General features: G+C 41.5%; 1 protein-coding gene across 7 annotated transcripts in view; it reads left to right on the top strand.

Annotated features, from left to right (window-relative positions):
- The window catches only part of LOC121868612 (vascular endothelial growth factor receptor 1-like), a 119,944-nt gene that overhangs the window by 34,761 nt on the left and 71,569 nt on the right, over positions 1-13,614 (top strand). For 6 of the 7 annotated variants that reach the window (XM_042369421.1, XM_042369422.1, XM_042369415.1 and 3 more), the window contains 2 exons: positions 7,162-7,247; positions 11,004-11,134. In XM_042369421.1, coding sequence (XP_042225355.1) covers positions 7,205-7,247; positions 11,004-11,134 — 174 coding nt within the window. In that variant the 5' untranslated portion in view covers positions 7,162-7,204. The remainder of the gene's footprint in view (positions 1-7,161; positions 7,248-11,003; positions 11,135-13,614) is intronic. The other variant, XM_042369419.1, reaches the window with a different exon arrangement.

Genomic DNA, 13,614 nt, shown 5'->3' with positions numbered 1-13,614 from the left:
ATGAATGCTTTTAATTTGTTTTCACTTAAACAGTGGATAACCCTCTGTAACGCTGTCCCCTAACGCATACCACATGCATAGTTGTTGCTACTTTACAGCTGTTCACCCAGTCATAAAGTTTTCATCCCAGACAGCAAGTTTTAAATGATTATTCGGTGTTAAAATATGGTAATATACTGTTTTGGAACCTTCATTTGGCTTGATTTCATTTATGTTTCACAAACATTTGTTTGAATGTATGTAATGTACAGTCTCGTTCAAGATTCTTCGATCACTGCTGGAGACAGCTGGCAACTCAAGGCCGTTTGTTTACTATAGTACCAAGTAAAAATTTTAAGTAAATGTAAAAGTTATCGGTCATTGGTTAGTTAGTTCCCCGTTGCTTAATTTAATGGTTGGGCTTTTTTGTTTCGTATTATATGACACTACGTACTATAGTAAACAAACGGCCTTGAGTTGCCAGCAGTGATCGAAGAATCTTGAACGAGACTGTACATCTAGCAGCAGAGTAAAGGAAATACGACGTGGACTTAACCTAAGAAACTGAAAGCAGGGAAACAAAACACTGAATGTTGGTTCCATATTTTGTTTATTTCTCCTAAATCAGACACAGATGAATAATGATTTCCTTTTAATCGCCAAAACATACCTAGTATACCAGACAGCGACCTACTGTTACTGCTCTCTAAGTAAATCCAACATAGGCTTTTCTTCCTCTACCACCAGGTATGCCGTATATGCATTAAAGTGAAAATCCCAAGAAATAAAAGACGTTTTATCTGCCGTGTCCTGGCTGGAGAGAAAACCTGGAGATGTAAACGCCTCCTAGTACGACTAATACTCGAGAGTGATGGTATAAATATTATGTACAACTCTCACATCGTTACCACCTGGCTGTGTGCTGCCTTTACTTATTTTTTAAATTGTCTTTTGTAAGATACAAATGCTTTAGTTCGATGCGTAATGACCCTGGAAATTGTAGCACGCTTGCCTCTCACGGCTTCACTAGTCTCACTGCGTCCCAGGCTTGATAGGAGTGTTAGTGTGACCCCACTAAACATAACGGTTATTTCTTGCACAGTACACAGACAAACCACCCGATCAGCTTTTAAGCTGACGACAAGTTAGACAGATTACTGTATATCTAACGGGAAGCACAGATGCGACAATGAGTAAATGAGTAATTTACTTGGTAAAGAAATGATAGATAATAGAGGATGTGTTCTACCTAACGGAAGTACATGAATATAAATTATTTACTGTAAGTTATTACAGAGTTGTGTAGAAGCTATTTTCTTTCCTAAGAGTTGATAAAAGAGTCTCGTGTGATGATAGACTCTTGCTTCACAACTGTCACAGTAAATATTCACACGCACACACACACACACACACAGGTACCGGATCCTTGTTTGACCGATAAAACAGTCTTAAGAAAACAGAGTTCATTCATGAATAACACAGACCATTTTACTTCATTACCGTTATAAGTTCTATATGTATTACCATCACATGCTGCCCTCTGCCAATGTTATTTGGTAACTGGATGTACAGTACTCGAGTCTTAAGTGTCTTAACCCTTTTGGAGCCTAGATTATTTAAGACAGTTAAGAGCTCTGTTGCTCCTAGGGGTCAATAGTCTTCGAGATTATTGGACCAAAACAATACCTTAGAACAAGAAAACAATATTTGCGAGTCTCCCTGGTCCGCGAGGCTATGGAAGCTGTACAGTCACCCAAAAAAGTTCTGTCGCGAACCACGAACCCCGAGATTCAGACTCGTGAACCCGAAGCAGTAGACAATGATACATTATTCTGTCCATAAATGCTTCGGATTCAAGAGACTGAATCTCGGGTTCATGGTTCGCGACACGACTTTTTTGGGTGACTATACCTCTCTACCTTGGGCTGTGCTGTAGGAATTTTAGGATATGCAGGGGTTTGTACTGTCTAGGGGTAGCATGTGCCCTAACATTATACTACACCTGGGATAACTGCCCTGGGATGACTACCGCTGGGATAACTACCCCTGGGATAGACCAAACCCTGAGATCACAGAAGTCTAAAAAGACAGTGATTAGTGGTTTCCGGTCTCAGCTAGGCCAGGGGTTCCCAAGTGTCCATCCGTCCAGCTGTTAAGACCTCGACGAAAAGATTACTGAAGTGTGTGTGGGGGTTATTTTGGTGTATGTGTTTGTAAAGGCGTTTGGGTGCTTGTGAGTGTGCGGGGGAGTTTGTTGGGAGTAGAAATGTTCGGATATGCTGAGTATGTGTATGTGTGCGTGTGTGTGTGAGAGTATGTTATGTTTTCACTAAATTTTCATCTTGGAAATTTAGGAAGAAAGTGGGTCCAGGGGCGGATCAAAAGGGGGGGTCCAAGTCGTTGTGGGTGGGGGAACATGGCGACCGCAGTGAGCCCACCCAGCTAATATTATGGGCATTATGAGGCCATTTTGAAGCCATGCGCACTTGATATTAGGAGATATTCTAAAGTCAATAGTAAATATTTTTACTATACTTTATAGGTAATAGGCAGCTACCAAACAGGGAGGTACTACCGCCTGGGAAGATATTGGAAGCATAATGTGTTGTCTAATGGTAGACCCTGCTGCCATATGTGACCAAGTACCTGGTTGCTGATCTGAGTTTCTGCCTCATTTACACACAATTGCAGGGTCTCAATTGTTTCTCTTACTTTGACAACACAACGTACATGCAGTATATATCGTTTCTAGATTTTTTTTTCGTATTTATTTATGATTATTATTATTAATTTATCTATATTTTTTATTGATTATTAATTTATAGTAATAATTAATATTATTGTTTAATTTTTTTTATTTATTTATGATTATTATTATTAATTTATCTATATTTTTTATTGATTGTTAATTTATGGTTATAATTATTATTATTATTATTATTATTATTATTATTATTATTATTATTATTATTGTTATTATTATTATTATTATTATTATTATTATTATTATTATTATTATGATTATTATTATTATTATTATGATTATTATTATTATTATTATTATTATTATTATTATTATTATTATTATTATTATTATTATTATCATCATCATTGTAAAATATTCGAACCCCAGGCCGATACAGATTACAGATTGCCCACGAGGGGGCTAGTTTATTGGGCACCCCCTTACATCCTGTGCAAGGTGAAGCGCAGAAGCGTTTACAGCGCCCAACTGGGAAGCATGCGGAGTTCATGCTTGCCTTTATGACTCCTGCATTAAGGGCGTAAAGGCCTGAAGGGTCATGGGTTTTGTCAGCAAGTTACATAAAGTGACAATGATGAGTGTGTGGGGGGAAATTCCCGGTACAATTCATCTGTTTATGGCAAAGTGTGGCAGGTCCCTAATAATGTCAAGTGCCAGGCCTGTCACTAGGAGGAGGGATATCTGGTCAGGGAGGGAAGAGGTGTTGGTAACGGCTGGGGACCTGTAGGAGGAGGTCATAGGGCAAATGAGGATGTGGTGAAAGAGGGTGTGAGAGTCGGTTGACCACAAAGTTTACAAACAGTGCGGCCAGGCCAGGCGTGGCGAAGTACAGTGGGGGTGGTGGAGGTGATATGGTGTGGTGGGGCAGGTACAGTAGGGGTGGAGGGAGGCACATAGGTATTGACAACATTGAGGGACACACCTTTTAGTGTAATTGTGTGGGTCGACATGTCGGTGGGGTACAGGTAGCCGGGGGTGGTGTCCTCAGGTCCAGATAGCCCTGGTGGAGACAGTTCAGACACAGGAGTGGGCGCGGACAGGAGGCAAAAATCTTTTTGAGTAGTTTTGACTCCTTTACTACGATAACTTAACCCCCTTAGTATGATAATTTATCTCATAGTGCGATTATTTAACCCCTTTATTACGATGATTTAGCCCCTTGAGTACGATGATTTAGCCCCTTGAGTACGATGATTAAGCCCCTCTAGTTCGATGATTTAGCCCCTTTAGTACGATGATTTAATCCCTTTAATGGGGTGATTTAGCCCCTTGAGTACGATGATTTAACCCCTTTAGTATGATGATTTAACCCCTTTAGTACGATGATTTAGCCCCTTTAGTACGATGATTCAACCCCTTGAGTACAATAACTTAAGCATCTGAATATAATGTCACCGTACTCAAGGGTTAAGAGAGAGTAGAAGAAAAAAAACAATACTCAGGGAGGTAAGACCTAAAATTCTCCCAGTCGTCTGTCCGTATTCAAGAACAGTCATGGGGTGTACGACGCCATTTACGATGACCTTCTTGCCCTGATCTTGTTTTATGAAGACCACCTTTTCGAAGCTCTGGAGAGATCTCGAAGTTTCGATATTTTGAGTACAGTATTAGCTTATAATTCCCACCAGGAAACTTGTTTTGAGACTCCTCCAAAGCTTCGAAAAGTGCAACGTTCCATATGTGTTAAAGGCGATATTGCTGAAAAAAAGATCAGGGCAAGAAGGTCATCGTAAATGGCGTCGTACACCCCATAACAAAAGTACTTGGTCAGGAGGCAGGTGGCTCTTAACCCTTTGAGGATGCTGACTTAACCCTTTGAGGATGCTGACTTAACCCTTTGAGGATGCTGACTTAACCCTTTGAGGATGCTGACTTAACCCTTTGAGGATGCAGATATAACCCTTTAAGGATGCAGATTTAACCTCTTGAGGATGCCGGCTTAACCCTTTGAGGATGCTGACTTAACCCTTTGAGGATGCTGACTTAACTCTTTGAGGACACTGACTTAACCCTTTGAGGACACTGACTTAACCCTTTGAGGACACTGACTTAACCCTTTGAGGACACTGACTTAACCCTTTGAGGATACTGACTTAACCCTTTGAGGACACTGACTTAACCCATTGAGGACACTGACTTAACCCATTGAGGACACTGACTTAACCCTTTGAGGACACTGACTTAACCCTTTGAGGACACTGACTTAACCCTTTGAGGAGACTGACTGAGGACACTTTAACCCTTGAGGATGACTTAGACTTAACCCTTTGAGGATGCTGGACTTTAACCCTTTGAGGATGCTGACTTAACCCTTTGAGGATGCTGACTTAACCCTTTGAGGATGCTGACTTAACCCTTTGAGGACAGATTAACCCTTTATAATTTAACCCTTGAGGATGCTTAACCCTTTGAGGATGCTGACTTAACCCTTTGAGGATGCTGACTTAACCCTTTGAGGATGCTGACTTAACCCTTTGAGGACACTGACTTAACCCTTTGAGGACACTGACTTAACCCTTTGAGGACACTGACTTAACCCTTTGAGGACACTGACTTAACCCTTTGAGGATGCTGACTTAACCCTTTGAGGATGCTGACTTAACCCTTTGAGGACACTGACTTAACCCTTTGAGGACACTGACTTAACTCCTTTGAGGACACTGACTTAACCCTTTGAGGACACTGACTTAACCCTTGAGGATGCTTAACCCTTTGAGGACACTGACTTAACCCTTTGAGGATGCTGACTTAACCCTTTGAGGATGCAGATATAACCCTTTAAGGAGCAGATTTAACCTCTTGAGGATGCCGGCTTAACCCTTTGAGGATGCTGACTTAACCCTTTGAGGACACTGACTTAACCCTTTGAGGACACTGACTTAACCCTTTGAGGACACTGACTTAACCCTTTGAGGACACTGACCTAACCCTTTGAGGACACTGACTTAACCCTTTGAGGACACTGACTTAACCCTTTGAGGACACTGACTTAACCCTTTGAGGACACTGACTTAACCCTTTGAGGACACTGACTTAACCCTTTGAGGATGCTGACTTAACCCTTTGAGGACACTGACTTCACCCTTTGAGGATGCTGACTTAACCCTTTGAGGACACTGACTTAACCCTTTGAGGACACTGACTTAACCCTTTGAGGATGCTGACTTAACCCTTTGAGGATGCTGACTTAACCCTTTGAGGATGCTGACTTAACCCTTTGAGGACACTGACTTAACCCTTTGAGGACACTGACTTAACCCTTTGAGGATGCTGACTTAACCCTTTGAGGATGCAGACTTAACCCTTTGAGGACGATAATGTGGCTGGTCAATCCTTTCATCATCGGCCACATCAAGCGGGCGCATGTCCGGGAGATCACAGGGTTGTTGATGAAGCTTCATGACTTCACCCAAAAAGCATCTTTTGAAATGTACTCGTACTGTGGAAGCTATTGGGTTGGTTGCTCCAGTTCCCTGAATACTAATCAATTGCCATGGAAACCCTTCAAGTATTAGTGGTGACGGCAGCTACGTAACTGTCTGAAAAATTTTGTCTCCATATTGGTAGAACTGAAACGTTAGAAACAAAATTCTCACCTAGACGTTTATGCGGGGCCTCCGCTTTGGAGATGGATATTGGGCCCCGATTTGAGAAGCTTGTCACAGGGACACCCCAGCCATTGATGTTCCAAACCGGTTTAGATATGTTTACTGGTGTGTGAAGCTTGTCGTTCATTGTTTTTCAGATTTGTTCAGGTGGTAAAAAAAGGAAACTTAAGAAAGTAAATTATGTTGCATTTTTAAATGGCGTGATTCATGTATATAAAGAGACAGGAAAATGGACGATTAACAAATCATAAGGAGGTGAAGTCGGGGTGAATGAAAGCTTGTGATAATGACTCAAGTGTGTATGGCACTGATAAAGTATAAGAAGTACTGGTGTATAGTAGCTATAGGAAAAATCTCATTCGGCAGGATCTACAGCCTAGTCACGTTATATTGTAATCCACATATTCCATACCTGTATATGTCATTGTAATAACACTAAGAAATATTATTTTACTTGGAATTCTTGTAGGCTCCACAATATGTCGATTATTAGCAAAAATAATACATGTATGATAAGTGAATAATAAAACAAACTACACTTCAGCAGTTCAGTTTGTCTCTCTCCAATTTGACTCATATTTCAGACCTACTTAGGTTGGATGCGAGATGGGTGTTGTGCAGTGTGACCTTGCTGAACAATGTTAGTTTTCTGTGGGTATTCAACTATCTTCCTGTACTAAGACTAGACCCATGGGAATGGCCCTTGCTGGACCTCTAGGGAGACCAGTTACTCGTAAATGATAGACTTCCAAATGAATGTGTGAAGAAGCTACCTCAATAATACAATTTGTGGATTTGTTTTTCTTCCAGAAGTTGCTGCGTCGTCAATGACGTTATAAAGGCCATTGCTAATATGAAGGTCTTCTCTATACTCCCGGTGCTTCTGCTATGGCAAGGTGAGTTCTCTTTCTCCCTGGGTGTGTTGTCTCTGCACGTGGGCTGACCACATAGTTAGGGCATCAAATGTGCTCATACCTAAAGTAGCCATTAGGACTGGGCCCCAACGCTAATGGTTAGCTTTATTTGGTGTAAAATTATATAAAAAAAAGTTTACACTCACTCTTAATACTGTACAAGAACACTAACAGCACACCTACACGTCACAGAAAACACTAAGATAATGGCAGTGGGTCAGTGGCAAAACAGCTGACGTCCATGGCATCGGAAATGGCTTCCCAATAACAGCACTCTAGTTGGGTACACTAAGAAGCAGTTCCACTTGGCAGGTACGAGCACCCACTTCCTGTGCAGCTAGACACTAGTGGACAGGTAAGTGGTGGGGCAACTGGGCCTATGAGGCCCAGGAACCAACTGACAGGCGAACAGGGATAGGAAAGTAGGCCCACTCCACGTCGTAGGGAAGGATAGGTAGGCGGACTCTGAATTGAGTTTTTTTAATTTTGCCGCAGACAGCAATTAGTTTATTGTGCATGTGTTCAAGAGCTCTTGCTTTGGCAGTGTGTTAGAAATGATGATTATTATTGAAAAATGGGGAAAATGTGGAATAAAAAGTAAAAAAAAAAAAAACTACCTTACCTTACCTAACCCTAACATAACATTACACTGACATACAATTTAGGTTCGTAAGCCGATATTTCTAGAATAATATCCCAATATAGTCTAAATAGCGAAATGCATTAACAATTTCCCCTCCAAAAACTTCTTGAAGGAGAATGGTCCCGTACTCAGCTTGGACCCGGCTGTTGCGGTGTGTCAATGATCATCACTGTCTGGAGCCGCGGTGTCCTCCTCCACAACCACAGCACGGGAGCAATCGTTTACACACACACACACCACCTTCAGACACGAGCACCTTCCCCTGGGGTATACACACTAATCACCCACCAGACTCCTACTATTTCCAATACAGTACTGTATAGTTAAATTCCTAAGATTTCCCAGATGATCAAAACTAAAATGTTACCGAATGAAGTAAAAAAAAAAAAGATATTTTTTCGAAAATTTTAATTTGATTTCGACATTTCTCCCCATCACCCCTAGATTAGCTGACAGATGTATATAAAAAAAACAATAAATTTGCATAGAATCGCTCAGACCTTTAGCACAAACTGAGAATACCACCATAGTGTGCGGTAATATATCTACGCATAATTTGTGTTTTACTGTGCGTATTTACACCCTTATTTAATAAACACTGTGTTGTAACTTGACAAGCAACTCCTTAACCCTCTCCCATCCCTCTAGCCCTCCTCAACCCCCATAACCCACTCCCCGTCACACACCTGCCCCCTTCATTCCCCCCTTCTTCCTTACTCGTGAATGATTCGGATTCACGAGTCGATACTCCCGGGGTTCACACCTCTCGGAGAAGTGGATTGACAACGTCGAGTGCACTAGTCGGAAAAGTCCCAAACCGTACATTCCAGGTGTTTGTTTTTCTCATTTTCCAACCCTAAACTACCCGCAGGGTAGTAAACCATATCAACATGAGTAGGCCTGCCGGGTCACTCAGCAAGCAGTCTTACCAGTCGGTCCAAACAGAGCACATGTCTACCCCATCTTCTTGCCGCTTTGCTGATAACCCTTCAGTAAACTCATCGTGTCTTATTATAGTACTTGCAACTCCTACCACAGCGGAGCCAGGCTTGCCACACCAGCCAAGCAAGGCTATGGCTTTGAACTGGTGAATCGTGATTCTCTGAACCATGCTAAACTGGTATGAACTGCAATGCTCTAAATCGGCCACAGGTGTCCTTATGTAGTGCTGCCATGTAAATATTATAATCATCATGCATGCCAAGAGAGATTAGAACATCTTCAATAGCCTAGCTTATATACTGCAGGTATAGATGGACAAGTTGTGATTTAATAGAAGCACCTCAAAAGACATTACTTAAGACAAGTGTTTGTAGCTGGAACTAATGAATGCCTGCCCCTCTAGAAGTCACAGCCTCGAGTTGAAGAAGCCATGCGTACAGAAATTTGTTAAAGGTAACTTATTAGGAGTAAGAGTTGTGAAGTCTTGGAATAACCTGCCAGAGAATGTTGTGTGATGGCACCGAGAGTGAGCTTACTTAAGGAAAGACTTGACCAAAACTGTCCCATGTTCAGGTATACGTGTACATTCTAGGCCTACTATGTATTTGTCAATACTGGAGTGTGTATCAGAAATGACTGACCGGCGAGGAGTCGACCAGTGGCGAAGAAAATGTTTGTGTGTGTGTGTGTGTGTGAAATCCCAACGGCCTACTCCTCCTCAGCAAGTGTGCTGAACACAACCTCACATCTTGTTAAGGCAGGCCAACAAGTTCAAGGGTTCTTGGCAACATCCACAATCCAAACACTGGCATCTCATTGACTACATCATTGTGAGAGAAAGAAATTGCGATGTCCTCCTCATCACCTGATCCATGCGTGGCTCAGACCACTGTGACACAGATTATCGGCTCATCAAAGCCAAACTTTCCCTTCACATCGGCTCAAAACGGTGATGACAACAAGCTTCCAGAAGAAGTTTCAACACCAGAGCTGATCCACCTCGGCTCTCCTCCATCCCCTGATGAGGTTGCTACTGTCATCAAACAAATAAAAAATAACAAAGCCATGGGGCCTGATGGAATCCTGGCCGAGATGTATAAAGCAGGAGGACCTCTGCTTACCAGCCATCTCCACTCACTCCTGGATATTATATGGGAAAAGGAGGAAATCCCCCAATGTCCCAACAGGACGAAGAAACTGCATTAATTGAGACTGAATGTGAAAAGGACCTGGATGTGTACTGTATGTCGACTTTGAACTTAAGTTGTCAGGCCATTGTGAGAAGAAGGTGAATCGGGCAACGAAACTAGTAGGTCTTATAAGAAGGTCGTTTAGATATCAGGATGGTCCGTCACTCGACACTATCTCCAAGAGTAAGGTGCTTCCCCATCTGGAGTTCCTCACACCTCATCTGGTCCCCGAGGTTGCTAGAGACTGTCAATAAATTTAAATTGTCCACAGGAGGGCCACCAGACTGGTGCTTGCTCTACGGAACCTAAGTTACCCAGAGAGATTTGAATGCCTGCTGCCTAGCTTATAATTAATCAAAGTGTATAAACATCTCAGGGGGCACTACTCGGTCGAATGTACATACCTGGAGCTGGTGGACGTTTGTCCCACAAAGGATCACAGCTCAAGGTTGAAGGAGTCACAAGTCCAGAAAACTGTGAGGGCAAACTTTTTCGGAGTGAGAATTGTGAACTCTTGGAATAATCTTCGTGAGAGTGTTGTGACGGCAACTAGTGTGAGCTCATTCAAGGCCAGACTTGACCTACACTGGAGCAGGTTCAGATATATTCAGGAGCCATTGCATGCCCAGTACTTGCCAACATTGCATAACAGAGACTTGACCGACCGCCCAAGGTCCTTCTCATTATGAAATAGTGTAAAGATTGAGGATGTTATTCAGGATGTGTGAGTTTGAAAATTTTCTATGCAAGAAGATTGCATTTAGCAATGTCGTTATCCTTAGCCTTAGGCTGGGTTCTTACGTATAATTACTCTGCAAATATTTTATTCCCCATCCGTTTAAAACTTATATTCTTGAGGCTGATATACATTCAGTGGTGACTGTTCTCACATAGTGATTGATAAATGTGGTGTTATTAGTTTACTTATAGCAACAATATAATAATGCACTGTCGTCTCCACAGTTGGGTCAACTTGGAGCATTAAGCCTCCCCGCCTCAATGTGACTGAGGAACTAATAGTTGGACCTCAGGACGAGTTCTTTAGCCTCCGCTGTGAGGGCACCGCGAAAATGCACTGGAGCTGGACTGCTGATGTAAGTATCCCCAAAAAGGTACACTGTAAGTGTACACCAATAAAGTAAGTACCCTCAATAAAATAAATACTGTACAGGCGATAAAGAAAAAAAAGATACCAAACATGGGTCATGCCCTTCAAACATAAATATTTACAGTATGAACTACAGGTATAAAAAATCACAATTGTTTCACCAGCCTTACTATTTAAGTACAGTAAGTACAATACAGTACTGATTGACATAATTACAACAACAACTTTCACCAGTAATTTAGCAACAAAGCACTACAGTACCTACAGAATATAAGCATAAGGTTATCCTAAACTTTGCTCAGTGCCAAACCAGTAATATCTGCATTTAATCAACAATAGTTTCTGCCAGAGTAGTATCTTCCCAAGTACAATACAATTACTGGTTTATACGGTATAACAGAAACACCTTTCGTACCAACTACTCAGTAGAACATTGCTCTACTGTACAGGGAAGGCACACCAAAACTTGCACACAACAAACACCACAACCACAGCAAACACATTACAGCATTTGGACAGCTACAGCTCACCTTCTGCCCTCCAGACAGTTGAGCAAAAATATGAAATTACTGTATAGAGAGCAAACGTTAAGTGAACAACAGAACATATGGGATTAATTCCAATAGAGACTGGCCCGACCCCCAAACTCCACTTTTTGACGACACACAACTATGTTGTAGTAAAAATATTATCTTAACTTTATGATGGTATGCACACACAATTAATAATTAAGAGAAATATCAATACGGTAATATTAGGTTTTTTAACACTTACATTAGTGGAAAAGATGGCTGGGCACACAGGGATGGGGGGTTGGTTTCCGAGGCAGAGGGCAGATTATTGGCCCTCACCTGTATCACTTGTATCAATTGTATCACTATCCACCACAGAGGCTTGCAGGGCCTCTTTGTCAAACCCCTCAAAGTCCATATAAGTCCATATCCTCACTATAATTATCACTATCACTGACTTGGGCCGGCTGTGGTGGGTGGCGGGTGAAGAACTCGGTAATGTTTTGATGACTGGGCGACCTTGTGCGCATCGTGTCCGCGTCGCTTCCCGCGTATATGAGTAGATGAACCTCGTTAAGTGAAAGTTCGGTTCTGGCGAGGCACCGCGTATATGAGAAATCGCGTTAAGTGAAACCGCGTTAAGCTGGGTACAACTGTAATAATAATAATAATAATAATAATTCATAGTAAATAAAATTATAATAAAAATACATAATTAAAAATAACAATAAATTAATAATAATAACAATAATAATAATAATAATAATAACAACCTTGTAATAATAATAATAAAAATAAAAATAATAAAGAACACAATATATATTGTGTTGTCAATAGTAAGAGAAACAATTGAGACCCTGCAATTGTGAGTAAATGAGGCAGAAAGTCAGATCAGCAACCTGGGACTTGGTCACATTTTCTTTATGCCATATGGCAGCAGGGTCTACCATTAGACAACACATTATGCTTCCAATATCTTCCCAGGCGGTAGTACCTCCCTGTTTGATAGCTGCCTAATACCTACTACCTACTACAGTACTTGTACTGTATAAAGTTAAAAAAAAAATTAAATACCTGGCTATCTGGCCTGATGCTGGATACCAAAAATTTCCACCATCTGGCTGGATAGACTTTCCAGTGCCACTAGTAAGTACACCCCACTGAGGACTACAGTAGTTAAATATGCATTATGAACAGTCATTTCTTTGACCATTCTTGAAGCTGACAGAGATATTTCTGTAGTTCTTTAGTCTGTTTAGTTTTTAAGTTCCCTGAATAACTTGGCATTGTCCACAAGTATTTGTATGGAGGAATGTATAGCTTCTGGCAACAACAGGCTTAATACACAGCCCTGTGGTACCCTGCTTGTCACAGGTACACCTGACAATTTCATGCCATTAATCACGACACACTGCTTGTGATCGTGAAGAAAGTCTCCGACCCACGCTAGGACATTTCCCCAAATCCCGTAACCTTCCTGTTTAATTCTCGGCCTTTCTTGGGGTTAGCTGTTGAAAGTCTTGGGAAAATCTAGGTACAATATATATTTTGTCAATATTACCGCCTTGTTTTAGAATTTGAGTCCAAACATTCAGGACCTGGAGAAATTGTGTTAAGCAGGAGCGACCCAGCATAACACCAGTTGTTACATAGTAGATGTTCCATCTTGGATTTCTTATAATGCTCTCTAGTACTTTACACACGATGCTGGTCAGGCTCACCGGTCTATAATTATTCGTGGAATGACGATCGCCCTTCTTGAATATAGGACTCGCACAAGTCATTTTCCAGTCTCCGGGACCTTTTGCTTGTTCAGGCATTTACAGAACAGGATCTTAAGGGGCACCACAAGCTCATTAGACAGTTCTCTTAGCTCTCTGTGGTGTACCATATCAGTGCTGGGACTCTTATGAAAATTTATTTCTTATACCCTCTTCTGAGAACACAATGTGGG

The sequence above is a fragment of the Homarus americanus genome, unplaced genomic scaffold (genome assembly GCF_018991925.1).
Source record: "Homarus americanus isolate GMGI-L3 unplaced genomic scaffold, GMGI_Hamer_2.0 scaffold59495, whole genome shotgun sequence".
In the NCBI taxonomy this organism is placed as follows: domain Eukaryota; kingdom Metazoa; phylum Arthropoda; class Malacostraca; order Decapoda; family Nephropidae; genus Homarus; species Homarus americanus.
Note: the sequence above shows the minus strand (reverse complement) of the source record. Positions and strands in the feature narration are given on the sequence as shown.